The sequence below is a fragment of the Lagopus muta genome, chromosome 32 (genome assembly GCF_023343835.1).
Source record: "Lagopus muta isolate bLagMut1 chromosome 32, bLagMut1 primary, whole genome shotgun sequence".
NCBI lineage: Eukaryota > Metazoa > Chordata > Aves > Galliformes > Phasianidae > Lagopus > Lagopus muta.
This window is the reverse complement of record NC_064464.1, coordinates 977,857-1,002,941: the sequence shown is the minus strand read 5'-3', so window position 1 is coordinate 1,002,941 and position 25,085 is coordinate 977,857. Positions and strand designations below refer to the sequence as shown.

Genomic DNA, 25,085 nt, shown 5'->3' with positions numbered 1-25,085 from the left:
ACCCACACAACAGCATGAGCAAAGCACGCAGAAACGTGCCGCGCTCCTGACTGATGCCAGTCTGAAAATCTCCCTCTCCCTCCCCCCCAGCCTACTAAGGCAGCACTTCTCCCAAGCAACAAACACAATCACACACAACTGCAGCCCTGGCTCGGCCCGACAACGGACGTCCACAGGAAGCACATCTTCACAGAATCACAGAATGGCCCAGCTTGGAAGGCACCTCAAGGATCATGAATCTCCAAGCCCCCTGCCACATGCAGGGCCACTAGCCTTCATGTTTAATACCAGACCAGGCTGCCCAGGGCCCCATCCAATCTGGCCTTGAACACCTCCAGGGATGGGGCATCCACCACCTCTCTGGGCAGCCTGTTCCAGCACCTCACCATTCTCATAGTAAAGAACTTCCCCCTGATACCCAACCTAAATCTTCCCCCCTTCAACTTAAAACCATTTCCCCTTGTCCTGCAGTTATCTACCCTTGTAAAGAGTTGACTCCCCTCCTGTTTGTAGGCTCCCTTTAGGTACTGGAACGCTGCAATGAGGTCACCCCGCAGCCTTCTTTTCCCCAGGCTGAACAAGCCCAGCTCCCTCAGCCTGTCTTTGTAGGGGAGGTGCTCCAGCCCTCCAATCATTTCTGTGGCCCTCCTCTGGACCCTCTCCAACAGCTCCCTGTCTTTCTTGTACTGGGGGCTCCAGACCTGGACACAGTACTCCAGAGGGGCCTCACAAGAGCAGAGTAGAAGGGGACAATCACCTCCCTGTCCCTGCTGGCCACCCCTCTTCTGATGGAGCCCAGGATGCCACTTGCTTTCTGAGCTGCAAGGGCACACTGCTGGCTCATGTTAAGCTTTTCATCCATCAGGACCCCCAGGTCCTTCTCTGCAGGGCTGCTGTCAAGGACTGAATGCGTACAAGTCCATGGTGCCAGATGGTGTGCATCCCAGGATTCTGAAGGAGCTGGTTGAGGTAATTGCTGAGCTGCTCTCCATCATATTTGACAAACCTTCTTCCAGCTCCGCACCCTCCGGCCAACACAGCACCCGGGCGCCTTGCTCCACTGCCCGCCCGGGCTTTGTGGCCACAACTAGGCCCTACGGGGCCTCCTCCTTCACACGCCCGAAACACCAACAAAGCTCCGCACTCGCACGGCCTTCCCTGAGAGGAAGCTGCCCCCCGACCCCGCACCACTCGCCGGCGCCGCACGCATCGCCTCTGCGTGCCGGCAGCACCGCCAGCTCCTCCCCCGAGCGCCCCTCCATGCCCCCGCACCGAGGCCCGACCCCGCTCCCAGCACACAGCCCGCTCCTCCCGGCCCCGCTCACCGGCCCGGCGCCGCCATGCCGCGCTGCCCCGGAAGTGCTCTCCGCCGCCACGAAGCACTTCCTGCCCCGGCCCTACCAACCGCCTGCGGCCTCACGTTGCTAAGGCCGGCCTGGGGGCGGCCCGGGGCCTGCAGGAGGGGGAGCGGCAGCTGCGGGGGTCCGCTGCCGGATTCCCCTCGGCTGGCGCCGGCGGCATGCAACTTGTCTTCTTCTCCTTCTCTGCCTTTTCCCTTTGCCCCCTTTTGCTTTCCTTTGCCTTTCTTTTCTTTGCCTTGCTTCTCTTTTCTCTTCCTTTCCTTCTCTCTTTCTCTCTTCCCCTTCACATTTCCCTTTCTCTTTCCTTTCATTTCTTACTTTCTTCCCCTCCTCTCCCTTCCCTTCCCTTTGCTTTCTGTCCACACTCAGTCTGCACATCTCCAATGGACATGCCTGGAGAAGATCACCTACGCAGGCAATAAATGCCTTGTGCTCTGCTTCACTGCTTTGTGCTCTTGAAAGACACTCATTTGTTTTGCCCTTTCCTAACCCCCAAGTATCAGGAGGGCCCGGCTGCCTTTGCTGCGGAGCCTTATCACCCCACAGTCTGAAGACTTGGGGGAAAAGCTCAGCAGCTACGTAGCTGCCAAGGCAAGATTTCATGCCCTGGCCTTCATACAGCCCGGCTCTCCCCGCTCTGCTCTGCGCTCCTGCCATCCCCTGCAGCCCCTGTGCTGCCACAAACACGAGCGCGGCTCGGGCCCAACGCCCTCCCTGCTGCACGCCCTCTCACGACCCCATGTGCTGCACCCACACCACTGCCCCAGCCCCGCAGCCCTCCTGCCCACAGCGCAGCCCCACGCACCGGGCTCGGCCCCAGCCCCCACCAGCTGATGGAGGTGACTCAGCCCCCGCTGCATCCACACCCAAACCTAACACGCACTAACCGCTCCTCAATACTCCGTTTCCCTCCTTGGCAGCCAGCTCCTTGGCTGCACGCAGCCCGACAATCCGCTCTTTCCCCTCCAGCAGGGCAGTAGGCAGGCAGGCGGGCAGGCAGGCAGGCAGCAGAAGGCAGTGCCGTGTAGCACGCTGGACCCAGTGCACCGTGCAGGCTCCTTCGTGGAAGGAGGAAGACGCCGACGCGCCAAGCCAAAATGGCAGGCAGACACTCTTGACGTGCAGCCTCTCCTCTGCTCTCCTCTCCTCTCCTGTCCTCTCTCGGGCTCCGGCTCAGCAAGGTGCCCTCGCAGCACCCAGACGCTCAACACGCGGCGCTGCCCATGACGCGCTCAAAGCCATTGCAGCTGAAGCAGCGCAGCACGGCTCGCTGCCCTCCCGGCTCACGCCTGAGCTCTGGGCCCGAGGCGCGCTCACCTGCAGCCCTCCCGCTGCCCTCTCCTCCTGCCCCACTCCCAGCGCTGCTCTTCACACCAGCCCACCCGCACTTGAACTCCTCGCGGCTCAACGGGAGCCTGACGTGCAGGCCACGGCTGCCCGCAGCTGCAGCTGGCCTTCCCAGGGCAAGCAGGAACAGTCAGTGCTACACAAGGCTGAAAAAGTCACCAGGCAAGCTGGAGAGACAAGCTCAAGGGGCTGAGTGCAGGGACACCTTGCTTCCTCGCGCGCTGCTTCCTCTCCTTTTGTTGCTCTCAGGCCTCACAGAGCAAGCTGATGCTCACACGCTTCGCTAGCACTTACGCGTTGGCTGAAAGGCCACCACTTGGCAAGACCAACATGGAAACGCGGGAAAAGCAGCTCCATCTCCACGGAGGGACGTGAAGCCGGCCGGTTCATCGCCCTGCCACTGCCAGCCCAAGCCAGGCATGTTTGGACCAGCTACTGAAAGAGGCAGCACCAGGTGTAAAAGGTTGCTTTCCCTTTTATTTTAAACAAAGGGATTTGGGTTGCCTTTTGTAGATATGTCAACAGAAAATAAAATAGCCTGGATACCGCTCATGACCAACCACATGCCGTAAGTTCACCTCATCATCAACATTCTGAAACAGCTATCGAGCTGAAGGACCCTGAAGGAATGCGGCGTCCCCAGCTCTTGCCACACATGAAATCCCGCACAGGCAAAGTCCGATTTGTTTGTCACGCATCAGAAGCCCTTCCAGCTTCCTCAGTTCCTCTCCAATGTCCGGGCAAGGGAAAGCACGGCCACGCCACAAAACCAGACGGACAGTGCGCTGCCTTTGGAGCACCTCTCAGCAAGCATTCCCGCTGCTTCCTTTGGCCTTTGAGGCTTAGCGCTCAAGCCCTCACCGTTGCTTTTTGCTTTCCTTCTTGGCTTTCTTGCTTAGCTGTGCAGCACTTGCCTTTGGTTTCTTCACCGTCTCCCAAGTCTTAGACTCCAAGCCGTCCCAGTCCTACAGGAATCAATTCACAAACAGTCAGGGAACTTTCTGACAATTGCCTGACAGCTCGCTTTGGGAGCTCAAGACACCTGACTGGGCAGCTTTGGGTGCCACTGCTGCACACTGCCTTCCTGACATCAGGGCACAACAGAAACTCCACCTCTCTCTTGTTCCCCAAAATCCCACGGAAGCTACAGTCTACAGGCCTTGCCTGCAAGGCAGTCCCTGCACAGGGGGACGCCCTGCCTGCCACTCACAGCCCACAGAAGCAGCAGCACCAGCAGCACCAGCAGCAGCACCACCATAAGATGAGCTTGCACCTCCAGGCTCCTTGCGTGCCACCAGGAACAGCACGCACGCCCAAGGAAGGACAGAACAAACTGCCGCACTCTCAGCAATGCCGCGGCGCGCTACCGTAGGCCACGGCTCCAGCTGCTTCCCTCCCAGCCCATTTCCTCAGCATTTCTATCAACCTCTATCAAACAGAGCGCTACTTACTGTCTCTGGGCACTTGGGAACTGGCAGGGTTATGGCCAGCACGCACACAAGCTGCAAAACGGCTCCAAAGAAGAGGCCGGAGCGCAGCACGTTCTCCATCAGCGTGGGCTCAGGGATCTCACGGGGCGAGAAATGCAGTTCAGCGGCCATAGCGCAGACAGCCTGCTGCTCTGCTGCTCTCCAGGAGGCTGCTTTCTACAAGGGGGAAACGAGAGCCATCATTCCATTCGTGCGCTCCGACGCTGTGACTTCCTGCTAGCAAAACCTCCCAGCCTGACTCACAGACGTGCTCTGAACATATCCTTGGTCTTCCGACCCAACCACAAGCAGGGACGCCAAACTTGCATTTCAGCAACAGCTGAACACGCAAGAATCAACTTCTCCCTGAGCTTGATCACACACGCACGACCACTGTCTCATGAACACTAACAACAAGAGTATTCATACCATCACTTGCACATTTGCATCTACCTGGCTACGTACGTGTTCACGGCCTTGCTGCTGCTGTGCCGGACGGCACCAAGCACAGCAATAAAGCACGCAGAAAGCCCACCTGCTGAGGACAGGGGGATGAGCTGGGCTCACGCCTAAGCACTGCTTACTGCAAAGGAAGGCACACCTACCTGGCAACGGCCACGCAGGATGCTCGAGACACAGTCACACACTGTTCTCCTGAGGCCCAACGCAAGGTCGCAGCCACTCACACTCTGCTCCTCGACGGTCTGCAACACAAAAGTCACAAGCTGCAAATTCAATCCATCCAAGATGCCATCGGGCCTCCGTGCTCACGGCACTCGCACTCATGTCTTCGCACGATCAATCAGCCGTGTGCTTACCGAGTGAGCGCTGCTCACTTCCACCTGACACCAGCAATCGACCCCTAACTGTCAAGTATGAACAGGAACCTATGCCTAACACTAAAAGACTACAACTAACCTATGCCTAACTCAAACAGAAGAACAGGAACCTATGCCTAACACTAAAAGACTACGAGTAACCTATGCCTAACTCTAAAACATGAACAATAACCTACTCCTAACACTAACACTAATCTTAACACTAAAATCAACAAGAAAAACAGGGACGGGGACATAACAGGGTGAAGATGGAGCTGGGGGCCCGCAGAATTGGCTCCAGAGGAGGAGCTGATGGAAACTAATGCCACCCAGCTAATGCTGGGGGCGGGGGCCGCGCAGCGGGTAGGGAGCCGAGCGCCTGGACCAGCGGCGGTGGGACGGCGCCGATGCGGGGCCTGGCACGGTGGTGTGGTGCCAGGCCAGCTGTGCCGCAGGCGGATCCACCTCCATGGGCTCATCCGGAGGTGGATCCACCTCCATGGGCTCATCCGGAGGTGGATCCACCTCCATGGGCTCCACGGAGGTGGTCACAGCGCTGGTCCAGGCGCGATGGAAACGCACTCTCTTTTCCTTCCTCCTCCGCTTGATCTTCAAGGCGGCCCCCCTCCTCCTCTTCGCTTCTGGGGCCCCCAGCTCTCCCTTCCTATTGGAAATTGGGCAAGCTTCGCCCCTCGCTCTCTTTGCTCCTGACATGGCTGCCAGAGCTCTCAGAGGCGAGTGCGTTGGCCGGGGCAGCGGTGACCAAGGTGACGGCTGTGATGCGGCGAAGGTTCTAAAATGGCAGCCGCACTGCTGGCCATGGCGTTCCACATAGCATGAGGAGGGGGCTGCAGGACAGGGCACGGGACGGCAGCTAGAAGGCACCCCCTGTGCCCAGCGGGCAGCCCTTCTCTCCGGCAAGCAAGAGGCCACACAGGAGCCGGCCCCGAGAAAAGGGCCCTCGGCCTCCTTCATCCTCTCCCTTCTTCCACACGGGAATCTCTTGGGGCTGGCACACGCAGCACACAGCGCCATGTTCAGGGGCCTCCCGAGCCCAGCGCCAACAACAGCACGCTCCAAAGCGCACCTCACCACGCCTGCCTCCTGGCACACACAAGCTCCGCTTTCCACCTTAGCATCCAGCGCCTCTTCTTGCGCCTCACGGCTGGGGATTCAACCATTCCCTACCAGAAATACCGCCAGCTGCATTGTCATTACAATCACTCTGACTCCATTCCAAACCCGCGCACAATGCTGGCACACACACACGGGGCCACCCTGGCTCACCCATGCTTCGCGGGGACCCACACAACAGCATGAGCAAAGCACGCAGAAACGTGCCGCGCTCCTGACTGATGCCAGTCTGAAAATCTCCCTCTCCCTCCCCCCCAGCCTACTAAGGCAGCACTTCTCCCAAGCAACAAACACAATCACACACAACTGCAGCCCTGGCTCGGCCCGACAACGGACGTCCACAGGAAGCACATCTTCACAGAATCACAGAATGGCCCAGCTTGGAAGGCACCTCAAGGATCATGAATCTCCAAGCCCCCTGCCACATGCAGGGCCACTAGCCTTCATGTTTAATACCAGACCAGGCTGCCCAGGGCCCCATCCAATCTGGCCTTGAACACCTCCAGGGATGGGGCATCCACCACCTCTCTGGGCAGCCTGTTCCAGCACCTCACCATTCTCATAGTAAAGAACTTCCCCCTGATACCCAACCTAAATCTTCCCCCCTTCAACTTAAAACCATTTCCCCTTGTCCTGCAGTTATCTACCCTTGTAAAGAGTTGACTCCCCTCCTGTTTGTAGGCTCCCTTTAGGTACTGGAACGCTGCAATGAGGTCACCCCGCAGCCTTCTTTTCCCCAGGCTGAACAAGCCCAGCTCCCTCAGCCTGTCTTTGTAGGGGAGGTGCTCCAGCCCTCCAATCATTTCTGTGGCCCTCCTCTGGACCCTCTCCAACAGCTCCCTGTCTTTCTTGTACTGGGGGCTCCAGACCTGGACACAGTACTCCAGAGGGGCCTCACAAGAGCAGAGTAGAAGGGGACAATCACCTCCCTGTCCCTGCTGGCCACCCCTCTTCTGATGGAGCCCAGGATGCCACTTGCTTTCTGAGCTGCAAGGGCACACTGCTGGCTCATGTTAAGCTTTTCATCCATCAGGACCCCCAGGTCCTTCTCTGCAGGGCTGCTGTCAAGGACTGAATGCGTACAAGTCCATGGTGCCAGATGGTGTGCATCCCAGGATTCTGAAGGAGCTGGTTGAGGTAATTGCTGAGCTGCTCTCCATCATATTTGACAAACCTTCTTCCAGCTCCGCACCCTCCGGCCAACACAGCACCCGGGCGCCTTGCTCCACTGCCCGCCCGGGCTTTGTGGCCACAACTAGGCCCTACGGGGCCTCCTCCTTCACACGCCCGAAACACCAACAAAGCTCCGCACTCGCACGGCCTTCCCTGAGAGGAAGCTGCCCCCCGACCCCGCACCACTCGCCGGCGCCGCACGCATCGCCTCTGCGTGCCGGCAGCACCGCCAGCTCCTCCCCCGAGCGCCCCTCCATGCCCCCGCACCGAGGCCCGACCCCGCTCCCAGCACACAGCCCGCTCCTCCCGGCCCCGCTCACCGGCCCGGCGCCGCCATGCCGCGCTGCCCCGGAAGTGCTCTCCGCCGCCACGAAGCACTTCCTGCCCCGGCCCTACCAACCGCCTGCGGCCTCACGTTGCTAAGGCCGGCCTGGGGGCGGCCCGGGGCCTGCAGGAGGGGGAGCGGCAGCTGCGGGGGTCCGCTGCCGGATTCCCCTCGGCTGGCGCCGGCGGCATGCAACTTGTCTTCTTCTCCTTCTCTGCCTTTTCCCTTTGCCCCCTTTTGCTTTCCTTTGCCTTTCTTTTCTTTGCCTTGCTTCTCTTTTCTCTTCCTTTCCTTTTCTCTTTCTCTCTTCCCCTTCACATTTCCCTTTCTCTTTCCTTTCATTTCTTACTTTCTTCCCCTCCTCTCCCTTCCCTTCCCCTCCCCTCCCTTCCCTTTGCTTTCTGTCCACACTCAGTCTGCACATCTCCAATGGACATGCCTGGAGAAGATCACCTACGCAGGCAATAAATGCCTTGTGCTCTGCTTCACTGCTTTGTGCTCTTGAAAGACACTCATTTGTTTTGCCCTTTCCTAACCCCCAAGTATCAGGAGGGCCCGGCTGCCTTTGCTGCGGAGCCTTATCACCCCACAGTCTGAAGACTTGGGGGAAAAGCTCAGCAGCTACGTAGCTGCCAAGGCAAGATTTCATGCCCTGGCCTTCATACAGCCCGGCTCTCCCCGCTCTGCTCTGCGCTCCTGCCATCCCCTGCAGCCCCTGTGCTGCCACAAACACGAGCGCGGCTCGGGCCCAACGCCCTCCCTGCTGCACGCCCTCTCACGACCCCATGTGCTGCACCCACACCACTGCCCCAGCCCCGCAGCCCTCCTGCCCACAGCGCAGCCCCACGCACCGGGCTCGGCCCCAGCCCCCACCAGCTGATGGAGGTGACTCAGCCCCCGCTGCATCCACACCCAAACCTAACACGCACTAACCGCTCCTCAATACTCCGTTTCCCTCCTTGGCAGCCAGCTCCTTGGCTGCACGCAGCCCGACAATCCGCTCTTTCCCCTTCAGCAGGGCAGTAGGCAGGCAGGCGGGCAGGCAGGCAGGCAGCAGAAGGCAGTGCCGTGTAGCACGCTGGACCCAGTGCACCGTGCAGGCTCCTTCGTGGAAGGAGGAAGACGCCGACGCGCCAAGCCAAAATGGCAGGCAGACACTCTTGACGTGCAGCCTCTCCTCTGCTCTCCTCTGCTCTCCTGTCCTCTCTCGGGCTCCGGCTCAGCAAGGTGCCCTCGCAGCACCCAGACGCTCAACACGCGGCGCTGCCCATGACGCGCTCAAAGCCATTGCAGCTGAAGCAGCGCAGCACGGCTCGCTGCCCTCCCGGCTCACGCCTGAGCTCTGGGCCCGAGGCGCGCTCACCTGCAGCCCTCCCGCTGCCCTCTCCTCCTGCCCCACTCCCAGCGCTGCTCTTCACACCAGCCCACCCGCACTTGAACTCCTCGCGGCTCAACGGGAGCCTGACGTGCAGGCCACGGCTGCCCGCAGCTGCAGCTGGCCTTCCCAGGGCAAGCAGGAACAGTCAGTGCTACACAAGGCTGAAAAAGTCACCAGGCAAGCTGGAGAGACAAGCTCAAGGGGCTGAGTGCAGGGACACCTTGCTTCCTCGCGCGCTGCTTCCTCTCCTTTTGTTGCTCTCAGGCCTCACAGAGCAAGCTGATGCTCACACGCTTCGCTAGCACTTACGCGTTGGCTGAAAGGCCACCACTTGGCAAGACCAACATGGAAACGCGGGAAAAGCAGCTCCATCTCCACGGAGGGACGTGAAGCCGGCCGGTTCATCGCCCTGCCACTGCCAGCCCAAGCCAGGCATGTTTGGACCAGCTACTGAAAGAGGCAGCACCAGGTGTAAAAGGTTGCTTTCCCTTTTATTTTAAACAAAGGGATTTGGGTTGCCTTTTGTAGATATGTCAACAGAAAATAAAATAGCCTGGATACCGCTCATGACCAACCACATGCCGTAAGTTCACCTCATCATCAACATTCTGAAACAGCTATCGAGCTGAAGGACCCTGAAGGAATGCGGCGTCCCCAGCTCTTGCCACACATGAGATCCCGCACAGGCAAAGTCCGATTTGTTTGTCACGCATCAGAAGCCCTTCCAGCTTCCTCAGTTCCTCTCCAATGTCCGGGCAAGGGAAAGCACGGCCACGCCACAAAACCAGACGGACAGTGCGCTGCCTTTGGAGCACCTCTCAGCAAGCATTCCCGCTGCTTCCTTTGGCCTTTGAGGCTTAGCGCTCAAGCCCTCACCGTTGCTTTTTGCTTTCCTTCTTGGCTTTCTTGCTTAGCTGTGCAGCACTTGCCTTTGGTTTCTTCACCGTCTCCCAAGTCTTAGACTCCAAGCCATCCCAGTCCTACAGGAATCAATTCACAAACAGTCAGGGAACTTTCTGACAATTGCCTGACAGCTCGCTTTGGGAGCTCAAGACACCTGACTGGGCAGCTTTGGGTGCCACTGCTGCACACTGCCTTCCTGACATCAGGGCACAACAGAAACTCCACCTCTCTCTTGTTCCCCAAAATCCCACGGAAGCTACAGTCTACAGGCCTTGCCTGCAAGGCAGTCCCTGCACAGGGGGACGCCCTGCCTGCCACTCACAGCCCACAGAAGCAGCAGCACCAGCAGCACCAGCAGCAGCACCACCATAAGATGAGCTTGCACCTCCAGGCTCCTTGCGTGCCACCAGGAACAGCACGCACGCCCAAGGAAGGACAGAACAAACTGCCGCACTCTCAGCAATGCCGCAGCGCGCTACCGTAGGCCACGGCTCCAGCTGCTTCCCTCCCAGCCCATTTCCTCAGCATTTCTATCAACCTCTATCAAACAGAGCGCTACTTACTGTCTCTGGGCACTTGGGAACTGGCAGGGTTATGGCCAGCACGCACACAAGCTGCAAAACGGCTCCAAAGAAGAGGCCGGAGCGCAGCACGTTCTCCATCAGCGTGGGCTCAGGGATCTCACGGGGCGAGAAATGCAGTTCAGCGGCCATAGCGCAGACAGCCTGCTGCTCTGCTGCTCTCCAGGAGGCTGCTTTCTACAAGGGGGAAACGAGAGCCATCATTCCATTCCTGCGCTCTGACGCTGTGACTTCCTGCTAGCAAAACCTCCCAGCCTGACTCACAGACGTGCTCTGAACATATCCTTGGTCTTCCGACCCAACCACAAGCAGGGACGCCAAACTTGCATTTCAGCAACAGCTGAACACGCAAGAATCAACTTCTCCCTGAGCTTGATCACACACGCACGACCACTGTCTCATGAACACTAACAACAAGAGTATTCATACCATCACTTGCACATTTGCATCTACCTGGCTACGTACGTGTTCACGGCCTTGCTGCTGCTGTGCCGGACGGCACCAAGCACAGCAATAAAGCACGCAGAAAGCCCACCTGCTGAGGACAGGGGGATGAGCTGGGCTCACGCCTAAGCACTGCTTACTGCAAAGGAAGGCACACCTACCTGGCAACGGCCACGCAGGATGCTCGAGACACAGTCACACACTGTTCTCCTGAGGCCCAACGCAAGGTCGCAGCCACTCACACTCTGCTCCTCGACGGTCTGCAACACAAAAGTCACAAGCTGCAAATTCAATCCATCCAAGATGCCATCGGGCCTCCGTGCTCACGGCACTCGCACTCATGTCTTCGCACGATCAATCAGCCGTGTGCTTACCGAGTGAGCGCTGCTCACTTCCACCTGACACCAGCAATCCACCCCTAACTGTCAAGTATGAACAGGAACCTATGCCTAACACTAAAAGACTACAACTAACCTATGCCTAACTCGAACAGAAGAACAGGAACCTATGCCTAACACTAAAAGACTACAACTAACCTATGCCTAACTCAAGAACAGGAACCTATGCCTAACACTAAAAGACTACGAGTAACCTATGCCTAACTCTAAAACATGAACAATAACCTACTCCTAACACTAACACTAATCTTAACACTAAAATCAACAAGAAAAACAGGGACGGGGACATAACAGGGTGAAGATGGAGCTGGGGGCCCGCAGAATTGGCTCCAGAGGAGGAGCTGATGGAAACTAATGCCACCCAGCTAATGCTGGGGGCGGGGGCCGCGCAGCGGGTAGGGAGCCGAGCGCCTGGACCAGCGGCGGTGGGACGGCGCCGATGCGGGGCCTGGCACGGTGGTGTGGTGCCAGGCCAGCTGTGCCGCAGGCGGATCCACCTCCATGGGCTCATCCGGAGGTGGATCCACCTCCATGGGCTCATCCGGAGGTGGATCCACCTCCATGGGCTCCACGGAGGTGGTCACAGCGCTGGTCCAGGCGCGATGGAAACGCACTCTCTTTTCCTTCCTCCTCCGCTTGATCTTCAAGGCGGCCCCCCTCCTCCTCTTCGCTTCTGGGGCCCCCAGCTCTCCCTTCCTATTGGAAATTGGGCAAGCTTCGCCCCTCGCTCTCTTTGCTCCTGACATGGCTGCCAGAGCTCTCAGAGGCGAGTGCGTTGGCCGGGGCAGCGGTGACCAAGGTGACGGCTGTGATGCGGCGAAGGTTCTAAAATGGCAGCCGCACTGCTGGCCATGGCGTTCCACATAGCATGAGGAGGGGGCTGCAGGACAGGGCACGGGACGGCAGCTAGAAGGCACCCCCTGTGCCCAGCGGGCAGCCCTTCTCTCCGGCAAGCAAGAGGCCACACAGGAGCCGGCCCCGAGAAAAGGGCCCTCGGCCTCCTTCATCCTCTCCCTTCTTCCACACGGGAATCTCTTGGGGCTGGCACACGCAGCACACAGCGCCATGTTCAGGGGCCTCCCGAGCCCAGCGCCAACAACAGCACGCTCCAAAGCGCACCTCACCACGCCTGCCTCCTGGCACACACAAGCTCCGCTTTCCACCTTAGCATCCAGCGCCTCTTCTTGCGCCTCACGGCTGGGGATTCAACCATTCCCTACCAGAAATACCGCCAGCTGCATTGTCATTACAATCACTCTGACTCCATTCCAAACCCGCGCACAATGCTGGCACACACACACGGGGCCACCCTGGCTCACCCATGCTTCGCGGGGACCCACACAACAGCATGAGCAAAGCACGCAGAAACGTGCCGCGCTCCTGACTGATGCCAGTCTGAAAATCTCCCTCTCCCTCCCCCCCAGCCTACTAAGGCAGCACTTCTCCCAAGCAACAAACACAATCACACACAACTGCAGCCCTGGCTCGGCCCGACAACGGACGTCCACAGGAAGCACATCTTCACAGAATCACAGAATGGCCCAGCTTGGAAGGCACCTCAAGGATCATGAATCTCCAAGCCCCCTGCCACATGCAGGGCCACTAGCCTTCATGTTTAATACCAGACCAGGCTGCCCAGGGCCCCATCCAATCTGGCCTTGAACACCTCCAGGGATGGGGCATCCACCACCTCTCTGGGCAGCCTGTTCCAGCACCTCACCATTCTCATAGTAAAGAACTTCCCCCTGATACCCAACCTAAATCTTCCCCCCTTCAACTTAAAACCATTTCCCCTTGTCCTGCAGTTATCTACCCTTGTAAAGAGTTGACTCCCCTCCTGTTTGTAGGCTCCCTTTAGGTACTGGAACGCTGCAATGAGGTCACCCCGCAGCCTTCTTTTCCCCAGGCTGAACAAGCCCAGCTCCCTCAGCCTGTCTTTGTAGGGGAGGTGCTCCAGCCCTCCAATCATTTCTGTGGCCCTCCTCTGGACCCTCTCCAACAGCTCCCTGTCTTTCTTGTACTGGGGGCTCCAGACCTGGACACAGTACTCCAGAGGGGCCTCACAAGAGCAGAGTAGAAGGGGACAATCACCTCCCTGTCCCTGCTGGCCACCCCTCTTCTGATGGAGCCCAGGATGCCACTTGCTTTCTGAGCTGCAAGGGCACACTGCTGGCTCATGTTAAGCTTTTCATCCATCAGGACCCCCAGGTCCTTCTCTGCAGGGCTGCTGTCAAGGACTGAATGCGTACAAGTCCATGGTGCCAGATGGTGTGCATCCCAGGATTCTGAAGGAGCTGGTTGAGGTAATTGCTGAGCTGCTCTCCATCATATTTGACAAACCTTCTTCCAGCTCCGCACCCTCCGGCCAACACAGCACCCGGGCGCCTTGCTCCACTGCCCGCCCGGGCTTTGTGGCCACAACTAGGCCCTACGGGGCCTCCTCCTTCACACGCCCGAAACACCAACAAAGCTCCGCACTCGCACGGCCTTCCCTGAGAGGAAGCTGCCCCCCGACCCCGCACCACTCGCCGGCGCCGCACGCATCGCCTCTGCGTGCCGGCAGCACCGCCAGCTCCTCCCCCGAGCGCCCCTCCATGCCCCCGCACCGAGGCCCGACCCCGCTCCCAGCACACAGCCCGCTCCTCCCGGCCCCGCTCACCGGCCCGGCGCCGCCATGCCGCGCTGCCCCGGAAGTGCTCTCCGCCGCCACGAAGCACTTCCTGCCCCGGCCCTACCAACCGCCTGCGGCCTCACGTTGCTAAGGCCGGCCTGGGGGCGGCCCGGGGCCTGCAGGAGGGGGAGCGGCAGCTGCGGGGGTCCGCTGCCGGATTCCCCTCGGCTGGCGCCGGCGGCATGCAACTTGTCTTCTTCTCCTTCTCTGCCTTTTCCCTTTGCCCCCTTTTGCTTTCCTTTGCCTTTCTTTTCTTTGCCTTGCTTCTCTTTTCTCTTCCTTTCCTTTTCTCTTTCTCTCTTCCCCTTCACATTTCCCTTTCTCTTTCCTTTCATTTCTTACTTTCTTCCCCTCCTCTCCCTTCCCTTCCCTTTGCTTTCTGTCCACACTCAGTCTGCACATCTCCAATGGACATGCCTGGAGAAGATCACCTACGCAGGCAATAAATGCCTTGTGCTCTGCTTCACTGCTTTGTGCTCTTGAAAGACACTCATTTGTTTTGCCCTTTCCTAACCCCCAAGTATCAGGAGGGCCCGGCTGCCTTTGCTGCGGAGCCTTATCACCCCACAGTCTGAAGACTTGGGGGAAAAGCTCAGCAGCTACGTAGCTGCCAAGGCAAGATTTCATGCCCTGGCCTTCATACAGCCCGGCTCTCCCCGCTCTGCTCTGCGCTCCTGCCATCCCCTGCAGCCCCTGTGCTGCCACAAACACGAGCGCGGCTCGGGCCCAACGCCCTCCCTGCTGCACGCCCTCTCACGACCCCATGTGCTGCACCCACACCACTGCCCCAGCCCCGCAGCCCTCCTGCCCACAGCGCAGCCCCATGCACCGGGCTCGGCCCCAGCCCCCACCAGCTGATGGAGGTGACTCAGCCCCCGCTGCATCCACACCCAAACCTAACACGCACTAACCGCTCCTCAATACTCCGTTTCCCTCCTTGGCAGCCAGCTCCTTGGCTGCACGCAGCCCGACAATCCGCTCTTTCCCCTCCAGCAGGGCAGTAGGCAGGCAGGCGGGCAGGCAGGCAGGCAGCAGAAGGCAGTGCCGTGTAGCACGCTGGACCCAGTGCACCGTGCAGGCTCCTTCGTGGAAGGAGGAAGACACCGACGCGCCAAGCCAAAATGGCAGGCAGACACTCTTGACGTGCAGCCTCTCCTCTGCTCTCCTCTCCTGTCCTCTCTCGGGCTCCGGCTCAGCAAGGTGCCCTCGCAGCACCCAGACGCTCAACACGCGGCGCTGCCCATGACGCGCTCAAAGCCATTGCAGCTGAAGCAGCGCAGCACGGCTCGCTGCCCTCCCGGCTCACGCCTGAGCTCTGGGCCCGAGGCGCGCTCACCTGCAGCCCTCCCGCTGCCCTCTCCTCCTGCCCCACTCCCAGCGCTGCTCTTCACACCAGCCCACCCGCACTTGAACTCCTCGCGGCTCAACGGGAGCCTGACGTGCAGGCCACGGCTGCCCGCAGCTGCAGCTGGCCTTCCCAGGGCAAGCAGGAACAGTCAGTGCTACACAAGGCTGAAAAAGTCACCAGGCAAGCTGGAGAGACAAGCTCAAGGGGCTGAGTGCAGGGACACCTTGCTTCCTCGCGCGCTGCTTCCTCTCCTTTTGTTGCTCTCAGGCCTCACAGAGCAAGCTGATGCTCACACGCTTCGCTAGCACTTACGCGTTGGCTGAAAGGCCACCACTTGGCAAGACCAACATGGAAACGCGGGAAAAGCAGCTCCATCTCCACGGAGGGACGTGAAGCCGGCCGGTTCATCGCCCTGCCACTGCCAGCCCAAGCCAGGCATGTTTGGACCAGCTACTGAAAGAGGCAGCACCAGGTGTAAAAGGTTGCTTTCCCTTTTATTTTAAACAAAGGGATTTGGGTTGCCTTTTGTAGATATGTCAACAGAAAATAAAATAGCCTGGATACCGCTCATGACCAACCACATGCGGTAAGTTCACCTCATCATCAACATTCTGAAACAGCTATCGAGCTGAAGGACCCTGAAGGAATGCGGCGTCCCCAGCTCTTGCCACACATGAAATCCCGCACAGGCAAAGTCCGATTTGTTTGTCACGCATCAGAAGCCCTTCCAGCTTCCTCAGTTCCTCTCCAATGTCCGGGCAAGGGAAAGCACGGCCACGCCACAAAACCAGACGGACAGTGCGCTGCCTTTGGAGCACCTCTCAGCAAGCATTCCCGCTGCTTCCTTTGGCCTTTGAGGCTTAGCGCTCAAGCCCTCACCGTTGCTTTTTGCTTTCCTTCTTGGCTTTCTTGCTTAGCTGTGCAGCACTTGCCTTTGGTTTCTTCACCGTCTCCCAAGTCTTAGACTCCAAGCCGTCCCAGTCCTACAGGAATCAATTCACAAACAGTCAGGGAACTTTCTGACAATTGCCTGACAGCTCGCTTTGGGAGCTCAAGACACCTGACTGGGCAGCTTTGGGTGCCACTGCTGCACACTGCCTTCCTGACATCAGGGCACAACAGAAACTCCACCTCTCTCTTGTTCCCCAAAATCCCACGGAAGCTACAGTCTACAGGCCTTGCCTGCAAGGCAGTCCCTGCACAGGGGGACGCCCTGCCTGCCACTCACAGCCCACAGAAGCAGCAGCACCAGCAGCACCAGCAGCAGCACCACCATAAGATGAGCTTGCACCTCCAGGCTCCTTGCGTGCCACCAGGAACAGCACGCACGCCCAAGGAAGGACAGAACAAACTGCCGCACTCTCAGCAATGCCGCGGCGCGCTACCGTAGGCCACGGCTCCAGCTGCTTCCCTCCCAGCCCATTTCCTCAGCATTTCTATCAACCTCTATCAAACAGAGCGCTACTTACTGTCTCTGGGCACTTGGGAACTGGCAGGGTTATGGCCAGCACGCACACAAGCTGCAAAACGGCTCCAAAGAAGAGGCCGGAGCGCAGCACGTTCTCCATCAGCGTGGGCTCAGGGATCTCACGGGGCGAGAAATGCAGTTCAGCGGCCATAGCGCAGACAGCCTGCTGCTCTGCTGCTCTCCAGGAGGCTGCTTTCTACAAGGGGGAAACGAGAGCCATCATTCCATTCGTGCGCTCCGACGCTGTGACTTCCTGCTAGCAAAACCTCCCAGCCTGACTCACAGACGTGCTCTGAACATATCCTTGGTCTTCCGACCCAACCACAAGCAGGGACGCCAAACTTGCATTTCAGCAACAGCTGAACACGCAAGAATCAACTTCTCCCTGAGCTTGATCACACACGCACGACCACTGTCTCATGAACACTAACAACAAGAGTATTCATACCATCACTTGCACATTTGCATCTACCTGGCTACGTACGTGTTCACGGCCTTGCTGCTGCTGTGCCGGACGGCACCAAGCACAGCAATAAAGCACGCAGAAAGCCCACCTGCTGAGGACAGGGGGATGAGCTGGGCTCACGCCTAAGCACTGCTTACTGCAAAGGAAGGCACACCTACCTGGCAACGGCCACGCAGGATGCTCGAGACACAGTCACACACTGTTCTCCTGAGGCCCAACGCAAGGTCGCAGCCACTCACACTCTGCTCCTCGACGGTCTGCAACACAAAAGTCACAAGCTGCAAATTCAATCCATCCAAGATGCCATCGGGCCTCCGTGCTCACGGCACTCGCACTCATGTCTTCGCACGATCAATCAGCCGTGTGCTTACCGAGTGAGCGCTGCTCACTTCCACCTGACACCAGCAATCCACCCCTAACTGTCAAGTATGAACAGGAACCTATGCCTAACACTAAAAGACTACAACTAACCTATGCCTAACTCGAACAGAAGAACAGGAACCTATGCCTAACACTAAAAGACTACGAGTAACCTATACCTAACTCTAAAACATGAACAATAACCTACTCCTAACACTAACACTAAACTTAACACTAAAATCAACAAGAAAAACAGGGACGGGGACATAACAGGGTGAAGATGGAGCTGGGGGCCCGCAGAATTGGCTCCAGAGGAGGAGCTGATGGAAACTAATGCCACCCAGCTAATGCTGGGGGCGGGGGCCGCGCAGCGGGTAGGGAGCCGAGCGCCTGGACCAGCGGCGGTGGGACGGCGCCGATGCGGGGCCTGGCACGGTGGTGTGGTGCCAGGCCAGCTGTGCCGCAGGCGGATCCACCTCCATGGGCTCATCCGGAGGTGGATCCACCTCCATGGGCTCATCCAGAGGTGGATCCACCTCCATGGGCTCCACGGAGGTGGTCACAGCGCTGGTCCAGGCGCGATGGAAACGCACTCTCTTTTCCTTCCTCCTCCGCTTGATCTTCAAGGCGGCCCCCCTCCTCCTCTTCGCTTCTGGGGCCCCCAGCTCTCCCTTCCTATTGGAAATTGGGCAAGCTTCACCCCTCGCTCTCTTTGCTCCTGACATGGCTGCCAGAGCTCTCAGAGGCGAGTGCGTTGGCCGGGGCAGCGGTGACCAAGGTGACGGCTGTGATGCGGCGAAGGTTCTAAAATGGCAGCCGCACTGCTGGCCATGGCGTTCCACATAGCATGAGGAGGGGGCTGCAGGACAGGGCACGGGACGGCAGCTAGAAGGCACCCCCTGTGCCCAGCGGGCAGCCCTTCTCTCCGGCAAGCAAGAGGCCACACAGGAGCCGGCCCCGAGAAAAGGGCCCTCGGCCTCCTTCGCCCTCTCTCTCCTGCCACGTGGGAATCCCCTTCTGGTGCTGGGCCACGCAGCACACAACACTCAGGGCACGCTCAGGGATCTCCTGAGGTCAGCGCAAACAACAGCGCGCTCCAGATCAGACCTGACGGTGCCTGCCTGCGGGGAGACAGAAGCCCCGGCTTCCATTTCAGCACCCAGCGCCTCTTCCTGCGGCTCAAACAGTGAGCGTCTGGGCACTCAAACATTACTTACGTAAATACATCCAAGGGAGTTCTCAACAAAACTTTCTGAGTCTCTGAGGGAATACAGTATAGGGAACAAGCTTCCTCAGCAAGGCTGTTTGTTACTCGCCTCGCTTATAAAGCCCTGCAGCCTACATCAGCGGGGGCAGCTTCTGCCAGCTCCCACACAGCTTCTCTGCTTTGCACTTTCTCTTGGCAGGGGACGAGGGAAAACCAGGCTAACAGGCAGACACCTGATGCGGGACGCAGGCTGCCGTGCCTGCCGAGAGCAGCGGGAGCGCTACGGCCGTGCGCAGGAAGCTTGGCTGCTGTGCTGAGACACGGCTGGGAAAGCACCTGCTCGCTCTTCTTGCCACCGTGGCTGCGTCCATACGGACCGAGCGGGGCTTTGTGCCAAACCAGCAAAAGCACAGCCTGCAGCGGCTGCGTGGGCCAACACGTTCACTGGGAGCTGCCCCCCACGGCACCCAGCTCGGCTCCTGACAGCACCTCCGATGCCGAACGCAGAATGGGAGCTTGCGCCAAATCAGCCCCAGCCTCTGCTCATACAACCAGAGAGCAGCCAAGGCTGGACAGGACCCACAAAGGCCACCGAGTCCAACTGTGACCAGCCCCACACACGAACGCTTGCTTCTAATGCAGCTCAAGGGTGGCATCCTATTGGCAACATAAAAACACACCAAGGCCTTCCCAACTTCAAGTGCTGCCAGCTACTGACACACACACACACACACACACACACACACTGAAATCCCTGACGCTGCTGGCTCAGAGGACCAGCTCAGAGAAGCGTTTGCCTGGGACGGATGGGCTGAGACTGGATCGAATCCTGCCTTTGAATTGGGACGCTGGACACAGCCTCACTGTGCGCCCAAAGACTAAGAACAGCGCCACCAAAGCGGGCAGAGACGCCACGCGCGCTCCTCACTGCTTGCCGCTTTCACATCTCTCTCACCCGCCCTCCCTCCCACCAATCCATCAGGGCAGCCCTTCCCAAGCAACAAACAGAATCACACAGAACTTCAGCCCGCACTCATCCCGCTCACTGACATCCAGAGCCAGGGACAAACCTTCAGCCGTGCCTGCTCCTCCCCCACTCAAACAGAGTACCAGGCACGTGCGTGGATCCACTCCTCGTCCAGCTTTGCTCGGCACAAATTCCAGCGGGGAGTCCTTATTCACACACCTGAAACACCAACGCACAACAGTGCATCAGAAAAGGCAATCAGAAAAGGAATCAGACTCCAGCCACGCTTTTCCGGCCGGCCGACGCCGCAGCCACAGGAGCCCATCGCCATCCTTGCTGCACCATCAGGCCCCGCCATCCGCAGCCTCCTGCCGGCGCACTCCGGGCCGAAAGCAAAACTCCACCGAGCGAGGCCAAAAGCCAAACTCGCCATCCGGACGGAGCCCCGCGCTTCCCCGCCGCCATCTCCAAGGACCACCGCCATGAAAACGACGCTCAGCGAGAGCGAGCGAGACGCCGGCTTCCCCGCCACGTCCAAACGAAGAGCGACGGCACCGGATCGCAGCGCGACGGCTCCCACCGCGCGACGGAGCGCGGCGCTGCCGCCGCCCGGGAGCCGCCCCGTTCGCCTCGGGCTGCGCCCCGGCACCCGCAGCCCTCGCGAGGCCGCGCGGCCCGCTAAGCCGCCAGCCGGGACCCGCCTCTGGCTGCCGGCGGCGCCGCCAGCTCCTCCCCCGACAGCCCCTCTATGCCCCCGCGCCGAGGCCCGACCCGGTTCCCGGCACGGAGCCCGCTCCTCCCGGCCCCGCTCACCGCTCCGAGCCGCGCCGCCCCGGAAGTGCTCTCCGCCGGCACGAAGCACTTCCGGCCCGGGCCCTAGCAACCGCCTGCGGCGTCACGTTGCTATGGGCGGCCTGCGGGCGGCCGGGGCCTGGGGGTGGAGTGGGGCCGGATTCCTCTCGGATGGCGCCGGAGCCGCGCGACTTTTCTCCTTCTCTCCTTCTCCTTCCTCCCCCTTTTCCTTTCCCTTCTTTCTCTTCCCTTTCCTTTTCCTTTCTCTTCCTTTCTTCTCTTGGCTTTTCCTTTCCTTTTCTCTTCCTTCTCTTCCCCTTCACACTGCCCTTTTCCTTCCCTTTCTTCCTTCCTTCCCCTCTGTTCCCCTCTCCTCCTCTCCCCTCCCTTCCCCTTTCTTTCTCTCCCCGCTCTCTATCCAGCTCTCAAGTGGAGATGCCTCAATGTCAGTGCTTGATGGGCTGCTTCGGCCCGGTTCCATGACCAGCGGGGCGGAGGGATCCGCGGGACCGGAAAAGGGAAACGGGAACCCAAAATGATTAAAAACAGTGGCAATGATCTGAGGTGCAACAAACTAATTTACTAAATATGGTATCAGCAAAATAGAATGAGAGCGAGAGAGAGAGAGAGTGTGTCTGAAAGGTGGATAGGCCTCACCACAGCGCTGAGCTGAGAACTGCAGTCCAGTTGAGCCCAGGAAGAAAAGCAGGCGGAGAAGCGCAGGCGAAGACGAGAACATCAGGGGACTTGGCCAGGAGCTGTGTGTCCTTGCTGACCGCAAAGCCCCCTGGGGAAACGTGGTTCTTCTCCTCCAGACAGGCACCCGCAACTTGAGCATCAGCAGCCAAACCCCCAGTGCATGACATGATGAGATGGTGTGCAATGCTGAGAACCCAAAGCACAAAACCATGACATTCCCCCCGTTATTCTACATCACTACATCATGCTTAATATATACAAACAAAACATTTCTGCAAGAAATCCCTGTTTTTCCCCTTAAATCTCGGGTTTTCTACCATAAATCCCCGTTTGTCCCCTTAAATCTCAGGTTCTTCCCCCTTAACTATGGCTTTTCCTGAGAGAAATTCCTGTTTTTCAATTAGGTCTTGGTTTTTTTTTCCCCCAGAAATCCCTGTTTTTCCCATTAAATCTAGGCTTTTTCCACTTAAATATGGCTTTTCCTGCCAGAAATCCCTATTTTTCCCCTTCAATCTGGCTTTTTCTTCTAGAAATCCCTGTTTTTCCCCTTAAATATGGATTTTTCTGCCAGAAATCCCTGCTTTTCCCCCTAAATCTCGGGTTTTTCCCCTTAAATATGGATTTTTCTGCCAGAAATCCCTGTTGTGCCCCTCAAATCAGGGGTTTCTCCCATTAAATATGGCTTTTTCTGCTAGAAATCCCTGCTGTGCACCTTAAATACGGATTTTTTTTGCTACAAATGCATGTTTTTTCCCTACAATCTGGGTTTTTGCTCTTAAATATGGCTTTTTCTCCTAGAAATCCCTGTTTTTCCCCTTAAATCTGGGGTTTTCTCCTAAATATCCCTGTTTTTCCATTAAATCTGGGTTTTTTCTTTTTAAATATGGTCTTTTTTGCTCGAAATCCCTGCTTTTCCCCTGAAATCTGGGGTTTTCTCCCCCAGAATCCCTGGTTTTCCATTTAATCTGGGGTTTTTTACCTTAAATATGGGTTTTTTTTCTGCTGGAAATCCCTGCTTGTCCCTTAAATCTGGGGTTTTTCCCCTTAAATTTGGCTTTTTCTTCTAGAAATCCGTTTTTTCCCCTCAAATCTGCAATTTTCTACCATAAAACCCTGCTTTTCTCCTTAAATCTGGGTTTTTCCCATTAAATCTGGGGTTTCCTACCATAAATCCCTGTTTTGCCCCTTAAATCTGGGGTCTTTTCCCATTAAATATGGCTTTTTCTCACGGAAATCCCTGTTTCTCCCCTTAAATCTGGGGTTTTCTCCTAGAGATGCCTGTTTTTCCCCTTAAATCTGGGGTCTTTTCCCATTAAATATGGCTTTTTCTCTGAGAAATCCCTGCTTTTCCCATTGAATATGGCTTTTCCTGGAAGAAATCCCTGTTTTGCCCTTCAATCTGGGGTTTTCTACCATCAATCCCTGTTTTTCCATTAAATCTGGGCTATTTCTCATTAAATACGTCTTTTCCTCCTAGAAATCTGTTTTGTCCCTTACATCTGGGTTTTTCCTCTGAAATACGCCTTTTTCTCTTAGAAATCCCTGTTTTTCCCCTTAAATATGGCTTTTTCTGACAGAAATCCCTGCTTTTCCATTAAAACTGGGGTTTTTCCATGAAATATGTCTTTTTCTGCCAGAAATCCCTGTTTTTCCCTTAAATCACGGGTTTTTCTGCTACAAATGCGTGTTTTTTCCTACAATCTGGATTTTTGCTCTTCCTGATTCTTTTGATCTTCCTGATCAGGAGGAGGAGGTTGATGAGGCCTTCCACAAACAGTTGGAAGCAGCGTCACGATCCCAGGCGCTGGTGCTTATGGGGGACTTCAATCATCCAGATATTTGCTGGAAAAGCAATGTGGCCAGGCATGCGCGGTCCAGACGGTTCCTGCAATGTGTTGAAGACAACTTCCTGATGCAGGTGGTTGAGGAATCGACGAGGAGAGGGGTACTGCTGGACCTTATTCTCACTAATAGAGAAGGGCTTGTCAGGGAAGTAAAGGTCGGGGGCAGCTTGGGTTGTAGTGACCACGAGATGGTGGAGTTCAAGATCCTGAGTGGAAGAAGTAAAGCAAAAAGTAGGATTGCTATCCTGGACTTTAGGAGAGCCAACTTTGATCTCTTTCGGGGCCTACTTGGAGCTGTCTCATGGGCTAGGGTGTTGGAAGGCAAGGGGGCCTGTGAGAGCTGGTCAGCATTTAAGCAGCTCTTCTTCCAAGCTCAGGATCGGTGCGTCCCTGTGAGGAAGAAATCGGGAAAGGGTGGCAGGAGACCTGTGTGGATGAGCAAGGAGCTCGTGCACAAACTCAAAGGAAAGAAGAAGGCCCACGAAATGTGGAAAAAGGGTCTGACTACTTGGGAAGAATACAGGAATGTTGTCAGCGTCTGCAGGGATGCGACAAGGAAGGCTAAAGCCCACCTGGAATTAAATCTGGCAAAGGGGATAAAGGATAATAAAAAAGGTTTTTTCAAGTACATTAACAGTAAAAGGAAGACTAGGGAGAATGTGGCTCCCCTGCTAAGTGACGGGGGTGTTCTGGTAACGGGGGATGCTGAGAAGGCGGAGATACTGAATGCCTTCTTTGCTTCTGTCTTCAGTGAAAAAGCTCCCCCTCGGGAATCTGAGACCCTGGAGATCAGTGAGAGGATCTGGGGAATGGAAGACCCCCCTTCTGTCAGGAAGAGGTGGTCCGGGAGCACCTAGGCAACATCAATGTTCAGAAATCCATGGGACCCGATGGGATTAATCCACGGGTGCTGAAGGAGCTGGCAGAGGTGATTGCTGAACCGCTTTCTGTCATCTTTGAGAAGTCTTGGAAGACGGGGAAGGTGCCTGAAGACTGGAAGATAGCCAACGTCACCCCGGTCTTCAAAAAAGGCAAGAAGGAAGACCCAGGCAATTATAGGCCAGTCAGCCTCACCTCTGTCCCTGGAAAGGTGATGGAACAGCTTGTACTGGATGTCATCTCCAGACAACTGGAAGAAGAGGAGGTTATCAGGAGTAGTCAGCACGGGTTCACAAGGGGGAGGTCGTGCTTGACCAACCTGGTAGCCTTCTATGATGTTGTCTCTGGCTGGGTGGATAGGGGGAGAGCAGTGGATGTAGTCTACCTTGATTTCAGCAAGGCATTTGATACTGTCCCCAATGACGTCCTTATAACTAAGCTGAGGAATTGTGGGATAGATGAGTGGACAGTGAGGTGGGTTGAGAACTGGCTGACTGGCAGAGCACAGAGGGTCGTTGTTGGTGGTGCAGAGTCCGGTTGGAGGCCTGTAACCAGCGGTGTTCCTCAGGGGTCTGTGCTGGGTCCGGTCTTGTTCAACATCTTCATCAATGACCTTGATGAGGGGATAATGGCCACCCTCAGCAAGTTTGCTGATGATACGAAGTTGGGAGGATTGGCTGAAGGCCGTGCTGCCATTCAGCAAGACCTGGATAGGCTGAGAGCTGGGCAGAAAAAAACCGGATGAGGTTTAACAACAGCAAGTGTAGAGTCCTGCATCTGGGGAGGAATGATTGCATGCACCACTACAGGTTGGGGGATGAGCTGCTGGAGGGGAGCTCTGCGGAAAGGGACCTGGGTGTCCTGGTGGACGACAGGTCGGCCATGAGCCAGCAGTGTGCCCTTGTGGCCAAGAGGGCCAATGGCATCCTGGGGTGCATTAAAAAGAGCGTGGCCAGCAGGTCAAAGGAGGTGATCCTCCCCCTCTACTCTGCCCTGGTAAGGCCTCATCTGGAGCACTGCGTCCAGTTCTGGGCTCCCCAGTACAAAACAGAC

General features: G+C 57.4%; 3 protein-coding genes across 5 annotated transcripts in view; all 3 read right to left on the bottom strand.

Annotated features, from left to right (window-relative positions):
* Positions 1-5,038: 5,038 nt before the first annotated feature.
* On the bottom strand, positions 5,039-12,527 carry LOC125686169 (uncharacterized). Its single transcript, XM_048929888.1, has 2 exons — positions 11,439-12,527; positions 5,039-5,126 (listed from the first exon to the last, which is right to left on the bottom strand). Exon 1 carries the CDS (start codon positions 12,396-12,398, stop codon positions 11,697-11,699), a length of 702 nt encoding a protein of 233 aa, XP_048785845.1. The 5' UTR covers positions 12,399-12,527; the 3' UTR covers positions 5,039-5,126; positions 11,439-11,696.
* Positions 5,120-25,085, bottom strand: part of LOC125686153 (uncharacterized) — a 67,994-nt gene continuing 48,028 nt past the window's right edge. Inside the window, exon 2 of the mRNA XM_048929872.1 lies at positions 5,120-6,678. Coding sequence (XP_048785829.1) covers positions 5,329-6,030 — 702 coding nt within the window. The 5' untranslated portion in view covers positions 6,031-6,678 and the 3' untranslated portion in view covers positions 5,120-5,328. The remainder of the gene's footprint in view (positions 6,679-25,085) is intronic.
* LOC125686152 (uncharacterized) overlaps positions 9,901-25,085 on the bottom strand; it is a 94,572-nt gene continuing 79,387 nt past the window's right edge. Inside the window, exons 1-4 of one of the 3 annotated variants that reach the window (XR_007373684.1) lie at positions 20,632-20,691; positions 19,922-20,037; positions 16,820-17,541; positions 9,901-9,985 (exon numbers count right to left, since the gene is read on the bottom strand). Coding sequence is in view for 1 of the 3 variants with exons in the window: in XM_048929871.1 (XP_048785828.1) it covers positions 20,030-20,037 (8 nt within the window). In the remaining 2 variants the exon portion in view is untranslated. The other 2 variants (XR_007373685.1, XM_048929871.1) reach the window with 2 other exon arrangements.

Excerpts from the sequence above, each read along its gene's own strand:
- LOC125686169 (XM_048929888.1), bottom strand. The coding sequence starts at position 12,398 with ATGGCGCTGTGTGCTGCGTGTGCCAGCCCCAAGAGATTCCCGTGTGGA.